Source organism: Arvicanthis niloticus, chromosome 13 (genome assembly GCF_011762505.2).
Source record: "Arvicanthis niloticus isolate mArvNil1 chromosome 13, mArvNil1.pat.X, whole genome shotgun sequence".
Taxonomy (NCBI): Eukaryota; Metazoa; Chordata; class Mammalia; order Rodentia; family Muridae; genus Arvicanthis; species Arvicanthis niloticus.
In genome coordinates this window covers 53,637,047-53,652,276 of record NC_047670.1, presented here as the reverse complement: position 1 = coordinate 53,652,276, position 15,230 = coordinate 53,637,047, and the positions used below count along the sequence as shown (strand labels likewise).

The 15,230-nt window shown below is 53.2% G+C and overlaps 1 protein-coding gene across 1 annotated transcript; it reads left to right on the top strand.

The window, feature by feature from the left end:
* The first annotated feature begins 495 nt into the window (after positions 1-495).
* On the top strand, positions 496-13,844 carry Rac2 (Rac family small GTPase 2). The gene is made up of 7 exons (XM_034516736.2): positions 496-666; positions 2,623-2,694; positions 7,950-8,067; positions 8,469-8,531; positions 8,955-9,114; positions 12,836-12,968; positions 13,392-13,844. The coding sequence occupies exons 1-6, from the start codon at positions 632-634 to the stop codon at positions 12,964-12,966; spliced, it is 579 nt and encodes a 192-aa protein (XP_034372627.1). The 5' UTR covers positions 496-631; the 3' UTR covers positions 12,967-12,968; positions 13,392-13,844.
* Positions 13,845-15,230: the final 1,386 nt, after the last annotated feature.

The following is a 15,230-nucleotide window of genomic DNA, read 5'->3' as shown; positions in this document are numbered from 1 at the left end:
GCTGGTGACTCTCAGGTCGCTCTGTAGCTCTCCTGCCTTGCTAACAGCACCTGTGATGTGGTTTGTCTTTTCTACAGAGCAGAAACTCCAGGACAATCTAGCTTCCTGCATTTTAGAGTTACCAGCTCCCAACACAATGCCTGACACATAGTAGGCACTCAAGTGCTTGCCCAACACAATGCCTGACACATAGAACGCACTCAAGTGCTTGCCCAACACAATACCTGACACATAGTAGGCACTCAAGTGCTTGCCCATGGAATCTAGGCCAACTGACTTCTTGGAGGATGCAGATTCTTAGAGAGCAACTTTGTCCCTGCCCTAGGTTAGGAAGTGAATCTCCAAGCCCAGAGGGTGCCCGGGTTCCCTTTGAAGCTTAAGTTCTAGCTTGGTAGCTAGGACCCAACCTAGCACCTGTGGGGCCCCAGGTCCTCTTCCAGACCGCATGCTCCACCCCCTCAAGGCTGTGGGGCAGCAGCTTGGGTAAGTTCCTCTTCCGTTTCCTCCTGCCTCCTGAGCTGGGGTGCTGCTTCTCACTGCCGGGCACCTCCTAGCCACTCCATACCACTGGTGACCGCAGCAACGCTCCTGGCCCCCAACTGTCATCACTGGCTGCTCGGCCTCAGATGCAATGCAGGCTATTAAGTGTGTGGTGGTGGGTGATGGGTAAGTACCTGGCCGAGTTGTCTCCCACCCCCTCCTACCAGGATGTCCCCGAGATCCTCCCTGGTACACTCACAGGTTCAGGGCCCCCAGGAGGTTCTGGGGATAGTCGCTTCCTCTCCTTGTAAGGGCTTACAAGGAACATGTGGGGTGGGTCTGGACTGCTCCTCTGTCCTCAGCCCACCTAACTCCGGAAGCTACTTGGGTGGAGGACCTGGGACTGTGGGTGGGGTACTGCCACTTGCCTGTACCCTGAGAGCTGAGGCAGGGCTCCTATGGGGGCCAGCATCAGGCTTCCGTCCAGGGTGAAGGTGCGAGGAGGGAAATCAGCAACGTGACCTTTGAACCTCTGTTTCCCAGGCTGACCCAGGCTCTACTTGCTGGCTTGAGGCGCCTAGGGGACTCCTGGGAATCTCTGATTCTCAGTCCAGCCTCTGCCTCTAGGGGTGGAATGGGCTAGCCTGAGACAGGTGCCAGGCTGTCCTAGCTGTTGTGTGTGATTGAACTTCATGTGGTAGGGAGGACCTACGGGGATGTCCATGAGGAGCAAGGGGAGCACTGAGGCCAGTGTAAGGGAAGGAGGAAGGTGAAGGGATTATGGAGACCCCAGAGGGCAGGCTGGCTGCAGCCCTGCTGAGGACTCATAGTCATTATTAGATCTTGGGACCACAGGCTATCGTAACCCAAGGCCTGGGTTTCTTCATGTGCCATAGGTCGGTTTCCCCATGTATCCCAGCACATTAGGATGCAATCCTCAAGAACATTATGGGTTCTGCTAGATCCATCCTGACATGTTCTAGATGCACAGCTTCAGTTCAAAATGGGGAGGGGCTGAGGCTTGAGAGCTTTCCTGGCTTGGGTCCCTAGGTCACACTTTGGCTCTGCTGGCGGCATAGGCTGTCCACACCCTCAGCTGACTTGCTCTGACTTGGTCATTGCTGCAGCCGCTGCTGCTGCTGGGGTGTCAGCCGTTATCTGCGGCAGCTGCCTTGCTCACTTCTGCTTTGTGTCTGATCTGGGGGCAGGGGTGGGGGCGGAAGTCAATGGTTCTATACATTCAAAGTTACCTTGGTGGCAGTCTGGGGCTTGAGGGCAGACGTTTAGGGGGGAGGGAAAGCGGAGCAGCCTCCTTGAGTGGGAAGTGACTTAACGGAATTGAACTGGGGAAGGCCCAGAGCTGTCCCTCTGGCCCCTCGGCTTCCTGCTGAATGACCTGGGTGGCCTCCCAGCTTGGCAGGCAGATAGCCTAAATGGTGGTCATCTCCATTTGTCCCATTTCTGTCATTTACTGTGTATGGTCACGGGGCCATAGTCCTCTGTATGATCTGTCTTCCACCAACCCTACTTACCATCACAGAGTTCAATATACAGGCGGTAAGACAGAAACTGAAGAGAAGCTAAGTAACCTGCCTTGGAGGCAGAGGATTTGAGCTTAGGCCTCTTCACCTTCAAAGAGGAGCTACAGGCAGTCCCTAACAGTCATTGGTTGATGCCACTCCTATGGCACTGGGATCAGAGTCTTAGAATTATCAGTAATTTAACTGGGAAGATGGGCTTGTCCTTGTTGTCTAGATGGGGAAACTGAGGTACAAGGAGCTTAGGTCACTTGCAAAGTTGCATAGATGGCAAATGGTGGCGGCAGGATCTGAAGCTCAAGCGAGACACGTGACAGCCTTACCCAGGTCTCCAGGGTCCTCTCCTCGCCGCCCCCATGGTTGTCTGTGTCGATCACCGGTACCCTGCACACTGGTACATGTACAGTCCCCTAGTTCTCAGATGTGTGGCTCACACCCTCGGCTAAGACTGAAGTCAGAGTGTTTATGGGCACTGCAGGGGGTTGAGCACACTGGTATGGGGTGTGGATTGGGAGACTGGAGCCTGGGTACAGTTCCACCCTCCTGTTCTCTCAGGCACAGCTGTGACTTCTGTTTCTCCTGCATCTTGTCTCTTGTGTTTCAGAGCCGTGGGCAAGACGTGCCTTCTCATCAGCTACACCACCAATGCCTTCCCCGGAGAATACATCCCCACTGTGTGAGTGACTTCTTGGGGGCTGTCCCCTGTGGGGGGCCTGAGATCAAGCAGTCTGGTAAGGCTAGAGAGAGCCTTCATCGTGGGGAAGCTGGCTTGTGATTCAACATGCAATTCAGTGACTTATGCTAAGGAGGCAGAGGCTCTAGAAGGAAGAGGGGCTATAGGAAGACATAAAAGGATAGAGAGGAAGATGTCCTTCAAGCCAGCCAGGAGGAGAAAGAGGAGTAGAGACGGGGTATGGAGGTGAGGGTGTAAGAGGACCTCAGAAACTTGGACAGCAGCAGCGTATGGGGACTCATGTGCTGGGGTGGGGCAATGCCAGCTGCAGTCTGTGGGAGGCCTGTCTTCTGGTGCAGGATGTAGCCACTGGCTGCCACATGATACACAAGGAGTCTGCAGGTGTCAGAAGAGACTCAGGGCACCCCACCACTCACAGGGCAGCTCCCCAGCTCCCTGCACAGATTTCAAACTCTTCAAAGTATCCCCCAGTCTTTCCTTCTAGAGATGTTACCCACTGTTTTGCTTTTTGGGATTAAAGATCCTTAGGCAGGCCTACCACAGGACCTTTGCACCAGCTCTTCTGCTGCCAGAAATGCCCAGAGGTGATTTCCTGTCTCATCCTCATACCTACATCCTCTAGGTCCATCCTTAGTGCCCTCCTGGAAGCCTGTAATCCAGCCTAAAGGCCTGTCACTCCCCAGAGGAACTTGACAACTCTCTCTTTCTTAAGACCGTGGCCCTGTGGAAGGCAAGGAGCCATATGCTTTTCTTGGGGTCTCCCTAACTTCTCTACAAGGTGATTGACACACTGTATAATATACACAAGGTCTATGCTTTGTGGTGACAAGGCCCAGGGGAGTCTTCACCACTAGCATCTAGTTAGAGCGCCTTCGGTTTGGTGGCCTGGTACAGGATGCCACACTAGTGGATGCATTGGGTCCTCAAGGGAAATGGGTGTTACAATATCCTGATGGCCTGTGACAGCTATGGGGCTTGTCCCCCAGGGTCACTCATCCTGCAGAAAGCAGAGGTATGCGTGGGGACAATGACCAGGACCCAAAGCCTCCCACACCATCAAAGGAACCACCACCCGACCAGTGCCAAACCAAGGCTCTGCTCCAAGTCCTTAATGTGGATCTATAGGGATTGATGTGTTTAGAAAAAGATAAAGAGAGGGAGAATATGTTCTATAGGGGTGTGGTGAGGTATCAGGGAAAGGGATGTCCCAGTGGGCCCATGCCTAGGCATCTCTTCCCCCTGAGGGACCAGCCACACAATGATATAGTATAGAACAGAGTTTTTTCAGGGCATGGGGAGGGGAGTTAAGAGGGCAGTAGAGGCAGAGAAAGGCAGAGAGAGAGAGAAAGAGAGAGAGAGAGAGAGAGAGAGAGAGAGAGAGAGAGAGAGAGAGAGGAAGAAGAAGAGTAAGAGGAAGAAGAGGAGGAGGCAGAGGAGGAGGAGAGAAGAGAAGAGAAGAGAAGAGAAGAGAAGAGAAGAGAAGAGAAGAGAAGAGAAGAGAAGAGAAGAGATGAGATGAGATGAGATGAGATGAGATGAGATGAGATGTAGAGGCCGGCCATGAGCATGTGGAGAGAAGGGGGAAGGGAATGGGGAAGGGACAAGGAGACAGCAGGAGCAAGAAGGCAAGAGATCAAGAGATTAAGAGAACAAGAGAGGAAGGAGAGGGCAAGCAGCCCCTTTTATAGTGAGTCAGGCCTACCTGGCTGTTACCAGGTAACTATGGGGGTGGAGTTTAGACAGAATGCTAACAGGAATCTCTTTCTGGAACAGAGGGTTCAGCTGCCTCTAATACCTGGCTAAACTGAAGGACCCAGCAAAGGGCAGCTAGAGGGGCTGTTCAGGCAGCTGGACACCGATTTCTGCCCAGCTGCATGCTGATAAAAATGAAGACTCTAGAAACTTCCCTGCTGCACAAAGCGTGACTGACTCAGGATTATAAGGCACCTGGAAGTCAGAGAGGGCGGGGCTAGACCTGGGCAGGAGCAAGAGCAAAGGGGGTTGTGGCTGAAGGCCCCTGTCACCAGGGTGTGTTGACACTGTTCTTGTCCCTGAGTTAAGACCCTATCCTATCCTTACTTGCTCAGTCAGCCCTGGAGGACGCACTTGCTCAAGGATTTCAAAGTGGTCACTTTCCCTCTGAGCCCATGAGACTCGGTTTTCTTTTCTACAAGAGACAGGTCCTGGGCCTGACAGATCTGAGCCTTGTAGAGCAGTTTCCCTGTGAGGAGGTGGGAGATGGAAGCCAGAGGCTTTCCGTGTCCTAATGGCGCATACGACAGACCACACTGCTGGCCGGTCAGGTGCTGAGGGCCCTCAGGTCTGTCCACGACCCATCCCCCTGTGCTGTTGTGTGGCTGGTACCTGGCTGCCACTGGGATTTTCTCCTCTGAGAGCGTCTGTGTCCAGAGAGGTTGGCACACATATTATCAGTTGGGGACACCTGCCCAAAAATAGTTTCATGCCAATGACAGCATCCTCATGCCTTTAGGTGTTGTGATGTGGGCTCCCATCCTGTCTCCTTCCTGACTCTGTCCAACTGAAGCCCACATAAACTTTAACTTTTTGATTTTGTTTTTCCTTTTTCTCTTCCTTCCTTCCTTCCTTCCTTCCTTCCTTCCTTCCTTTCTCTCTCTCTCTCTCTCTCTCTCTCTCTCTCTCTCTCTCTCTCTTTCTTTCTTTCTTTCTTTTTTTGTAGGGTATATATACTGTAGCCCTGACTGACCTAGAATTCACTGTGTAACTCAGGCTGGCCTTGAGCTTGTAGCTATCCTCCTGCCTCAGTCTCCCCAACAGCCAGGTTCCAGGTACATTTTGTAGGGTTCTTCTGGTATGTTTGTTGTGTAGTTCAGTGTGGTCTTAAACTCATTGTGTGGGTGAGGATGACTTTGAACTCCCGATCCTCCTGCCTCCACCTCTGGAGTGCTGGGATTACAGATGTGTACCATCACATCTAGCTTTATGGGGTACTGAGCACACACAGGTCCAGTCCCTAGTTACATCTTTTTAATTTAATTTAATTATTTATTTTTTCTCCCCAGATGAACTTTCAAAAGTAGAACTTAGATAGAGCCACAACCTGGCCCAAGCCCTCATCTGACTCCCCTTTATGCTTAAAACCCAATACAAGGGGGTATCAAAGTTCCCAAGTTCCACTTCATCTGCCCCATCTCCTCCAGCTGTTCAGTCCTGTCCACAATCTCCTGGGTCTCTTGGCTCCATGCTCTCTGTCAGAGAGACTCAGAGCATGCCTTCCTTCCTGACAGTGTTCCCTGTCTGCTGTAGCCCACCCCTCCTCCTTTATGCCCTACCCACTGAGAAGAACTCTTCAGGGCTGGGGCAGAGCCGTGGGGGGCAAGGAGGCTGGTGTATCTAGCTCACACTTGAACCTAGAACAGAGTACCAGTTTCTAGAACATCACACAGCTGCCTGCTGGCAGTGGGCAGAGCACCTTGGCTGGTGGGTGGAGCCTGTCCAGGGCTCTGCCAATTCTCTCCTGTTCATTTGCTGGCGCCCCCTAATGGGCATCTTCAGAAGAGCAGCCACTTTCCATGCTTCTGAGCTGACTGGCCTTTGTAAAGATGCTTGACTATCTGGGGCCTCAGTTTCCTCACTGGTCTCCTGGGTCACTTGAGACCTCAAGGCCTAATAACACGTAGGGAATCCCCTTCAACCTGGCCAAGAGAGGCACTAGAAGGGCGCTTTGGAAGGTCCTGACCACCCCCCACTTTCTCAGGGTGTCATGAAAGCTCGGAGGAACCAAAAAGACAATCGCCTTTGCCTCAAGGCATCTTGGGAAGATAGAGGGTCCTGATGTCTCCAGCTTGCCAGAACCGTACACAGCTAAGGCACCTGCCTTCTTACCTTGACCACCATTGCCTCCCAGAAGGTTCTTCTGAGACTCCCAAGGATGTTTCCCAGAATAGGCACACCGCGGATCTGTGTGCCAACCACCAATTCTGGACTAGCCTCAGGGCAGAAAGGAACGAGCTAGGTCCCCCTGCTTCCCCAAGGAGTGTAATTAGTGGGGCTGACCTGGCTAAGGCAGAAAACTTTCCCTAGATTGTTCCAAAGAGTCCTGTTGAGGGTGAGAAGCAAGTTAGGATACGTGGGATTACTTGGGTAAGGTAGGGTAGGAAGGGGCATTTCTTCAGATGTCAGGGTAGGCAACCTCGGGAGGTGGGTGCTGTGGGCCTGCTGTGTGAGGAAAGAGCAGACGAAGACGCTAGGAGCTTGAGGTCCCAGTGTATCCGGTCATGAGTAGGTACATGTGTGAGCTAGTGAGGAGGTCGGATGATCCCTAACCCCAGGGACAGACAATGAAGATGTCCCTAAAATCACAGATATGGCAGGCCATAGTGAGCCTGCTGAACACAGCTTGTCCCCTAGGTTGGTCACTTACTGGCTGTGTGACCTCAGGTGAGTCATGATGCCTCTCTGATCCTGGTTTCACTCCACTTCCCCACACCCTACCATGGGGAACCTGTTCTTTCTCCCTAGGTATGAGATTTTACTTTCTAAAGAACCCTCCACTTAGTGTAGAACACTGGGCTGGAAAATCCCCATGGCTTCAGAGTGTTCCCTGTTCCAACACTAGCTCACTGGGCTCCTGGCCCAGGGTTGGGCCCACACCAATACAAGGCTCTATGGGTTCGCAACTGATGTCTGTCCTCTAGAAGTGGCCCTAGCACTGCCACTTGTCACATGAGTGAGACAGTGGATCATCTGCAGCTTCCTGCCCCTCCAGGAGGCTCAGGACACAGTCCCTTCACCTCCCAGACAGGCCTGGCGGGACAACAGCTCCTTCCTGTTTCCCTCTGACAGCTTCCCAAGTACACATGCTGCCTCTTTCACCCAGGATTGGCTTCAGGGAGACCCAGCTTAACTCAGGGACAAGCAGTCACTCTGTGTGACACACGCTAGGTGTCCAGCATAGGAGGAAGATAAAGTTCCTTCTGATCAACCTCCGAGGGAATCAATCTCACACAACCCAGCAGCAGTCACCTTTCCAAGGGACAAGAGGAGACAGAAAAAAAAAAATGACCAAGACACGTCTTCCTCTTTGTTTACTTGTATTTAAGATGTTTTTTAATAGAATCCATTACTTGTGAAGACAGCTTTGGACTGGTCACAGCCCCTCTCTGAGTCCTGGCCTCTGGGGAGAACAACACTGGGCTGTACTGGAAGTCTGAGGCTCTGGGTTCGAGGCTGACCCTTTTTTTTTCTGCTCCCTACAGGTTTGACAACTACTCAGCCAATGTGATGGTGGACAGCAAGCCCGTGAATCTGGGCCTGTGGGACACTGCAGGACAGGAGGACTATGACCGCCTCCGGCCACTCTCCTACCCACAGACAGTGCGTACCTCTGTGCCTCCTTGTGGTCCCTGTCTTGATCCACCTATTGTTGATGACCTTCAGGCCAGCAGTGCCTGCTCAACCCCATCTCCCTTTGAGGCCTGGGGGGCAGAGCTAGGATCTCCCCAGACTGTGCTCCCACAGCCTTGCTGCCCGAGTATCACCATGCGTGCCCGGCAGGGGCCGTGTGAGTGACCGGGCCAGTGTGTATGTTGCTGGGGAGGGCAGGTGGCTTGCTGCAGGTGACTCTGTGGCTTCTAGGTGCCCAGATCTGGGCTTTCTACCCACAATGGCAAAGGGGAGTGTCATATTGCAGGCAGATGGTTACATAGTGGGTGGCAGGAGCTGAGGGTTCCCCAGACAGGACTCCCTGTGCTGACCCTGCCCTGTTCTGTATTCAGGACGTGTTCCTCATCTGCTTCTCGCTAGTCAGCCCGGCCTCTTACGAGAATGTCCGAGCCAAGGTGAGCCTCAAGTGGGCTGGGGGACACCTGTAAGTGGGCTGAGGAAGGAGGGACCAGCAGTTAAGGTCTATCCTGGGTTAGGAGAGTCCAGGGGATAGAGGGTCACTAGTACCACACAGGGTCAATGAGGGAAGAGTCTCCCTGGGCTGGGGGCTTGGGGTGGGACAGTGAGTGTTCCTCCTCCCTCTGTGCCCTGTCCCTTTTCCTGTCCAACTTCGTGCCTCCTCTTATCAGCACACAAAACACTCTTGACTCTTATCTCCAGAAAAAGTCTTGCCAATTTTTTTTTTTTTTTGCATGCTTGCTCAGATCCCACTCTGCCTTGTGACCTTCCTGCTGGGCCTCTTCCCCCTCTTTTTCTGGTGCCTTGGGCATCTTTGTCCCACTCTCCACTGCTCCCTCTCACTCTCCCTCCACCTCCAGTGGTTCCCTGAGGTACGGCACCACTGCCCCAGCACCCCCATCATTCTGGTGGGCACCAAGCTGGACCTTCGAGATGACAAGGACACCATCGAGAAGCTGAAGGAGAAGAAGCTGGCTCCCATCACTTACCCGCAGGGCCTGGCACTGGCCAAGGATATTGGTATGGGGCTCGAGCTCAGAGTGGGGAGCTGGGAGCTGGAGGCGCCTGGACATAGCCTTGTCTTAGTGCTATGCTGTGTGGTCAAACTCTATTCTCCAAACCATGGTACCAGCTGTGCGACCTGGGCTGGTCCTTTGGCCTCTCTGTGCCTGTGTTTCACTGTCATGATGTCATAGCAGTAGTGATGACTTGGTTCAAGGTGCCTGGAGCATTGCTACATGGATTCTGTGTTAGCTGGTCACTGCAGCAGCCAGGTGCTTAAAGTGAGGGGTTGATTGGAACTGTGAAGCAGGGACAGGAGGCATAGCCTATGATTGCTTGGAGCACAGGCAGCCGAGTCAAGTTGGGCTGTTTCTGGAGGGCTTCCTGGAGAAGGTGTCCCTGCTGGGGACTTCAGGGTGACTCAATCCTTTGTGCCTGGCCTTCACCTCCCTTTCTTCACTCATCCTGGCTTTCCACCAATCACTCTTTGCCTCCAAGGACCAGGCAGGCAGAGGAGGGTTGACCCTTCAAGGTCACCCGGCTGAAGAAGGGCGGTGGCTGAGATGAAAAGGATGGAGGATGGTTGCTGGCTGGGTGAGTGGGGACACCTCTCCATCCCCAGGAGACCTGACTCTGGGTCTGGTTTCCCCTGTGATGTCCTCCTGAGGCAGAACTACCAGCTTAGGTCTGGCCTCCACCCAGCCCTGCACCTCTTCCTCTGCAGGAAACAAGAAGGAGGGGCTCGTCACAGGAAGAGAAACCGCAGCCTTCTTGTGACTGTCATGGCCACCTCCCTAGGGGCCTCTCTCCTGCTTTACCCAGGGCCTCAGCTTTACAAGGGTCAGAGACGTACCTGGCCTTCTCTTCTTAATCAGCCTGTCCCCAGAGGGGTCTGCAGTGATCTGGGATGTTGGGGAGCAAACCTAGGACTTCACTCACACTAGACAAGCACTGTACCACTGAGCTACCCTACCCCACCCCCTTAGAGGCACCTCTCTCACCTCTTGAGGAGCAGTCCATCAGTTCGTCAGTTCGTCAATCTGTCAGTCTGTCAGTCTGTCAGTCTGTCAGTCCGTCAGTCCGTCACGTGGGAATGACACAGCAGCAGGAACATGAGGCAGCTGGTCACAATTCACGGTCTGGGCTGGGCACACACACACACACACACACGCGCACGCGCGTGCACACACACACACACACACACACACACACAGAGATTTTAATTTATTCTTTGACAATTTTGTGCATGATAAACAACCTGTCTTGATTATGTCCACCCTGAAGCCTTCCCCCACCCACTCTCCCCAGACACCTGACACATGCCTGTCTTCCCTTTATGTCCTGGGTATATGTGTGCTTGTGTGCACTTGTGCGTGTGTGTGGTATGTGTGGTGTAGAGTGTGTGTATGTGTGGTGTGTATATGGTATGTACATGTGTGATGGGGTGTGATGTGGGGGGGGTGTTTGTGTGAATGTGTGTGTGGTGTGTGGTCTGTGATGTATGGTGTGTGATATGTAGGGTGTGTGTGGTGTGTATGTGTAAATGTGTGTGTGTGAGATGTGTGATGGGTGTGTGTATGTGTGTGAGTGATGTGTGATGTGTGCGTGTGTGTGTGTGTATGTGCGTGTGAGCTGTGTGACATGTGTGTATGGGATGTGTGAGCTGTGTGATGTATAATGTGTGTGTGTGTGTGTGTGTGTGAGCTGTGTGATGTGTAATGTGTGTGTGTGTGAGCTGTGTGATGTGTAATGTGTGTGTGCCCGAGTATGTGTGTGTGTGTGTATATGGTATGTATGAGAGTGATGTGGTGTGTGTGTGTGTGTAGCCCATTGAGTCCAGCTAGAGTTGCCTGCTGGAATGCCGCCCTACGGTGGCTTTGACCTCACACAGGTCTCATAGGTGCTGTGAATTCATTAGGGCAATGACTGTCATGTCCAGAGGACATTCCCAGCAGCATTCTCTGTGGCCTCTGACTCTTTCTGCTCCATCTTGCTCAGTGTTCCTTAAGCCCCGGGGTGGGATGGGTGTGTGTGATATTGGTGTCCCACTTAGGACTGGGCACTTAGTCTCCGCACTTTGACCAATATGAGTCTCTGCATTGACTGAGGACCACCTCAGAGAGAAGCTTCTCAGGCCAAGGTTACCTGTCCCCTCCCCTATACTCCACTTCCCTCCCCTCCCTCATCTCACTGTGGGGCCTAAGCCAGCCCCATTTGTGTAAACTCCCACTTTAGGCTTCAGCGTTCCCAGTGCTGGATTTACAGGCCTTGTCCATCAGCTGCTCTTGGCCATACTTCTCATAAAGTACGTGTTCTCCAGTGACAGGGCCCTGTAAATGGGGTCTGTTCCTTCCTGCATCACTGGTTGCCTGTGAGCTCCTCCTCCCTGGGTCTTAGACTTTGAGTGTGTGTGTGTGTGTGTGTGTGTCTGTGTGTCTGTGTGTCTGTGTGTGTGTGTGGTATGTGGAGTGTGTATGTGGAGTGTGTGTGTTCTTCAGCCTGTGACATTTCTCCCTGAGGCTATTTTATCTTCTGTGAAGCTGAAAGTTCCTCCCTTCCAGATACTGTGAGGATGAGCAGGTGAATGAACCCAGGTCCAGGGTACTTCACTACTGATCATCACAAGGATGGGGAACCCCAAGGGACAGAGGCCATGAGCCCCCACCCAGAGTCATCTCTGGAGTAAACTGCTGGAGTCGGCCAGGGCAGGACGCTGGCTTCATCTTCACAGTGGGAATAGCCAGCCTGGAGAACTTTCCAGGAACGAGAAGCCCCTGTGTGACTGCAAAATGTCTGGCTCCCTGAAGCTCCATCTCCTCCTTGAGGCCATGACCCATTTCCCAAGCCCTGGCTTCAGTGACTTCCCCTCCAGGGGTGACCTCTCTTTGCAGTTCTGTGCCTTTGCCTTGTGTCTGCTGTGCTCTGGGCCCACTGAGGTGGGCAGGGCCACCACTTCCTCCCAGCTTTCAGAAGTACCTGCCCCAGAAGGGAGAGCAGAAGGAACCAGAGAGGTCACTGGGCTCCCTTCCTTCCCCTCTTCCTCAAGACTCTGCCTCTCCCAGCCTTCGTGTCAGGGCTCTGGGTTCAGGTTGCAGGGGGTGAGTAGTCATGCAGATGCCTCCAGAGGCCTGTCTTCTGGAGGGCACAGAAGAGCTCAATTATTTTCTTCCCCTCACTGAGCTTCCCTGGGGCAGGCAGGTCCCACAGCCTCTGTTAGCCCTGGTTTGCCCATAAATTGGGGTGTGACTAAATGATAGATGTATTGGGGTGTCCTCAGACCTGCTCAGAGGTGTCAGCTCCATGAGGAAGGATTTGGTCATGGAAGCAGGTCCTATCCACCTTCCAAACAAAGAACCTTGTGTCCTGAAGACCTCTCACCCACCGAGTCCTACAGGAGGAAGATGAAGTACAGAGAGGCATATTCCCTCTCTGGTGATACTCCCTACTTTGGTGATACTCCCCACACCTCCTTGAGGCCATAACCCCTTTCCCAAGCTCTGGCTTCAGTGACTACCCCTCCAGGGGTGACCCAGTATCAAGTGGGTGATACTCCCAGTTGAGTGATACTCCCCAGTTGAGTGATACTCCCCACTTGAGTGATACTCCCAGTTGAGTGATACTCCCCACTTGAGTGATACTCCCAGTTGAGTGATACTCCCCACTTGGGTGATACTCCCCACTCAGGTAGACACAGCTTCTCCATGACTCAGGCCCCTGCTCTCCCACTGTCCCTCCTCAGATTCAGTGAAGTACTTGGAATGTTCTGCACTCACCCAGCGAGGCCTGAAGACCGTCTTCGATGAGGCGATCCGAGCAGTCCTGTGCCCACAGCCCACTCGACAGCAGAAGCGCCCCTGCAGCCTACTCTAGGGGTATACCCTCTCCTCTGATGCTGGAAGAGCACCCTACCCCAGGGCCCAGCCCTCACGGCACTGAGAGCAGAGTTAGACCAGGACAGAGGGCCATGGGTACCTAGGTAGCCTCAGTCTCTTCTCTTTGTTACTGCCTGTGGAGCTTCTTCCATGACGGATACAACCCAAGCAGGCCAAAACCTGCCCAGTGACCTAAGCCAGGACACAAGGGCTGCCTGGCTCTCATTAAGCCCGTCCTTGTCACAAAAAACTAATGAAACCAGGGAACCCCAACAATACCCTGGGGAGGACACATGGGGGTACGTGGGGAGGAGCAGAAGAGAGCCCTGGGGGAGGCAGAAGTTAAAAGCATCCATGAACCTGGATGGCCCTGGCAGAGACATGTCTGTCCTTGACACTGACCCTCTCCTGTCTCCCTTCCAGGTGTCACCTCAGTCCTCCCACCCCGATGGTCCTGACCCTCCAGGGCCCCCACCAAAGCCCAGTGATGTGCTGGTGGGACATGCTGTCTCCTCCGTGTGGTGTTTTTTCCCAGTCAGCTGCAGAATTTGCCTCTCTCCTCCACAAAGGTCCCTGGGGATGGGAGGATAACGACAGGCCTCGTCCTAGCTGGATTGCTCCTGTGTTCCCAGGGACCAGCAGGGAGCCCCAAGACGCAGCCATCCATTCTCATGTCATACAGAGTCATACGCCCACCTGCTCCAGGCCTTGCTGATTCCTGTCTGGAAGCTTCCAGTCTACATGGCTTGTCGCCACTGTGTTCGCCTTGTTGGAAACCCCCCTTTCCCTGAACCAAAGGGAGAGATGTGGAACTCTGCTCCTCTCTTCTCCTTTTCCAGAAAAACACAGAATAAATTTATTTCTGTAAATCTCTCATCTGCCCAGCCACGTGAGGGTCTGAGCTCAGGCGACCCCTATTGTCAAGGCTTTCTATTCAAAGGGTAAAGCTGCACTTTCTTGGAACTGCCCACCTCACCTGCCAGTCAGGACCTAAACCATGGCAAATGGAAAACACAGCTCTCTTGCTTACGCAGAAAATAAATGTGTTGATTCTCGGTGGAGGTACCGTGAGTTCAGGCACAGCTTTATCAAGGTGGGGTGGAGGGTTCAGACGATACCACAGGCCTTGCCTTCCTGTCCGTTTTGGGTCTGCCTGCTGCTGCCAGGCTCATTTTTCTGGCCATTGATTCTTGGGACTTGATCCTCTGAGGTCAAGTTCAAGTGAAATCTGCCCCAGGCAAGTTCTAAGGAAGGGTCACTCTGATTAGACCAGCTTGTCTTAGGCCCACCTTCAAACACACATATGTGTCGGATGCTGCATTGTGGCTGGCCATGAGTCAGTTATGTTAGAGCCAGGAGTAGAGGTGATGCCAGGAGGCATCCAGGGCATAGGATGCAGGGGAAGGGGGTGGGGAGAAATTCTTAAAGGAAACAACCTTCCTAGAACTGGGCGGGTCCAGTAGCTAGGGGTCTATAACCTTGACTGTCAGAGGTCATGGTAAGCGTCCATTCTACCACTACAAGGGACAGTTTCTACCCCATGTGGCACTAAGAAAAACTAAGATTATTTTTTTCACTTGTTTCTGAGATAAGATTTTATTATATAGCCTGGGCTGACCTCACATCTGCCATCCTCCTGCCTCAGCTTCCTAAATGCTGGGTTTACAGATGTATATCTCCATGCCTGGATAAGGTTGAAATTCTTATCAGAGAGTTTACTTTGCTATGGAAGTTGATGAGGTGCCCATATCAGGCACTCCAGGGCCTGGCCCTGAGACAGTCCCACCTGGGTCTCCCCTGAGACAGTCCCACCTAAGTCTCCCCTGAGATAGTCCCACCTGGATCTTTCCTGAGACAGTCCCACCTAGGTCTCCCCTGAGATAGTCTCACCTGGGTCCCACCTAGGTCTTTCCTGAGACAGTCCCACCTGGGTCTCCCCTGAGACAGTCCCACCTAAGTCTCCCCTGAGATAGTCCCACCTGGATCTTTCCTGAGACAGTCCCACCTAGGTCTCCCCTGAGATAGTCTCACCTGGGTCCCACCTAGGTCTCCCCTGAGACAGTCCCACCTGGGTCTTTCCTGAGACAGTCCCACCTAGGTCTCCCCTGAGATAGTCTCACCTGGGTCCCACCTGGGTCTTTCCTGAGACAATCCCACCTGGGTCTCCCCTGAGACAGTCCCACCTGGGTCTCCCCTGAGACAGTCCCACCTAGGTCTTCCCCGAATTACCGATCCATGGTCAAGGGCATGGCACTGCCTGAG

Bases quoted from the DNA above. Each gene is read 5' to 3' on its own strand.
- Rac2 (XM_034516736.2), top strand. From the start codon at position 632: ATGCAGGCTATTAAGTGTGTGGTGGTGGGTGATGG. The intron at 667-2,622 runs GTAAGTACCTGG...CTTGTGTTTCAG, and splicing joins TGTGTGGTGGTGGGTGATGG to AGCCGTGGGCAAGACGTGCC. The intron at 9,115-12,835 runs GTATGGGGCTCG...GTCCCTCCTCAG, and splicing joins GGCACTGGCCAAGGATATTG to ATTCAGTGAAGTACTTGGAA.